The sequence below is a fragment of the Octodon degus genome, unplaced genomic scaffold (genome assembly GCF_000260255.1).
Source record: "Octodon degus isolate 3935 unplaced genomic scaffold, OctDeg1.0 scaffold00036, whole genome shotgun sequence".
NCBI classification, from domain to species: Eukaryota; Metazoa; Chordata; class Mammalia; order Rodentia; family Octodontidae; genus Octodon; species Octodon degus.
Window position 1 is genome coordinate 8,393,537 of NW_004524612.1, and position 2,082 is coordinate 8,395,618.

Genomic DNA, 2,082 nt, shown 5'->3' on the forward strand with positions numbered 1-2,082 from the left:
GCACATCATGCAGCAGCATCCAGAGATGATCCAGCAGATGCTGTCCACGGTGCTGAACATCATTATCTTTGAAGACTGTAGGAACCAGTGGTCTATGTCCCGGCCTCTGCTTGGCTTGATACTACTCAATGAAAAGGTAGGGTGAGCAGCTCCTGTCCACTTCACTTCTCTGCTCCATAAGAAGGCCTTTTAGGACCCCCTAGAATGGCAAAACAAGGAACATGGGCCATTTCCTGAGTATGTGATAGTCCTGTTGACCCATTAGAAACTAGGAGCATGGCCGTTCCAACAGGTAGAAGGTAGAGGAGAGGAAGAATCTTCTGTGAGGAGTAAGGGAAACTGTGTCTGGATAGTAGAGCAGGGCTGGGGAGATGGCTCAGTGGAATAAGCACTTCCCTGGCAAGCGCAAGGGCCAGAGTTCAGTCCCCAGTTCTGCTCAGATAAATAGATAAATAGATGAATGGACGGACGGATGGACGGTAGAGCACCTAAGGCTCAGTTCTGATTCCTGCTCTGTCAGTCTTGTTGTTACAATACTAAAAATGAAGGGTTTGGGGTCGGGGAGATGGCTTAGTAGAATAAGCATTTCCCTAGCAAGCACAAGGGCCTGAGTTCAATCCCTGGGTCTGCCAAAAAAAAATGGAGAGTCTGAACCAGCTTATCCTTAAAGTGTTTTACAAACTAGAAATTCCTGATTTTTAAGTAGGATGAAGACATATCCTGCATTTTGAGTGAATCTGAAAAAAAGAAAAGCATGGCCTGTTTTAGTAGCCAGTACATCCCATTTCCTTCCTGAAGGTCACAGATGACTGCCTTCCCCTGCCATCTCTTACCTTGTTTCTGTCCTTGCTCCACAGTATTTTTCTGACCTAAGGAACAGTATCGTCAACAGCCAGCCACCAGAGAAGCAGCAAGCAATGCATCTGTGCTTTGAAAACCTGATGGAAGGCATTGAGCGGAATCTTCTCACGAAGAACAGAGACAGGTAAGTGCTGAAGTCCTGCCAAGAAGTCCTGGGCACCTGCTGTACTTTTCAGATCACTAAAACAAGGGCATCCCTAGAGCAGCGCTGCCCAACAGCAAAGCAGTAACAGCTCTAGGATCCACATTTACAAAGAGTGAAGAGAGCAGGCAAGTCGAGGTGCAGTTGAGAGGTACAGTGGTTAATTAGCCTGCCTGTAGCCCTGGGTTCAGTACCAAAACCTGGCAGAGGTGAAAGTAGGCAAAATGCATTTGAATGATACGGTTTATTAGTGCCACTTGCCTAAGATTTTATGTCACTATACAATCAAGAGTTAAAAATTGAAAATATTAGGCCGGCCAGATAGCTCAGCAGACTAAAGCGCCTGCTTAAGCAGAGTGCAGCAGCCGGGGTTAGAGCACCAGCAGGCTGTGGTGGCACGTGCCTGTTATGCCAGCGCTTGGGAGGCTGAAGACAGGAGAACACGAATCCGACCTACATAGTGAGATCCTGTAGACACTGTACTAAATACATTTTTTTTAAGAAATTGAAAATTTTAACCATTTTTCTGTTACACTAACCCTTCAAAATCCTATGTAGCCTCAACATAATCTAAATTTTCACCAGAAATACTTGACCTGTATTTGTATTTCATACATTTATAATGAACAGAGTTCCATATTCAGTTTTTGTTTGGTTTGGTTTTGGTTTTGCTTTTGGGGTTTTTTGTTGTTGTTCTTGTATTTTAGGGAAGGTTCTACAAGGTGTTCAGGGTCTCACTACTAGATCAGACTCATACTGATCCGCCAAGCGTGTGCCACCACGCCCAGTCTCAGTTGCCTTCTCAGCATATACCCCTGGCCCCTGCGCCTGCTTGCAGGGGATTCAGTCTGCTAAGTTATTTGGCTGGCCCCATACTCAGTTTTTTTAACCTAATTGAGTATATCTGGGTTTTTCAAATTAATTTTCATTCAATTTTGATAAAGGAGGGCCGGGGAGGTGGCTCAGTAGGTTAAGTGCTTCCCTGGCAAGCGCAAGGGCCTGCGTTCAGTCCCTGATTCCACAAAAAGAAATAAATAAAACAGTAAAAACCTTTAAAAGAATTTTTTTTTTTTTTTTTT

General features: G+C 44.5%; 1 protein-coding gene across 1 annotated transcript in view; it reads left to right on the forward strand.

Annotated features, from left to right (window-relative positions):
- LOC111816628 (exportin-7-like) overlaps nt 1-2,082 on the forward strand; it is a 3,184-nt gene that overhangs the window by 397 nt on the left and 705 nt on the right. The window contains exons 2-3 of the mRNA XM_023714642.1: nt 38-136; nt 858-985. Of these exons, the coding sequence (XP_023570410.1) occupies nt 38-136; nt 858-985 (227 nt within the window). The remainder of the gene's footprint in view (nt 1-37; nt 137-857; nt 986-2,082) is intronic.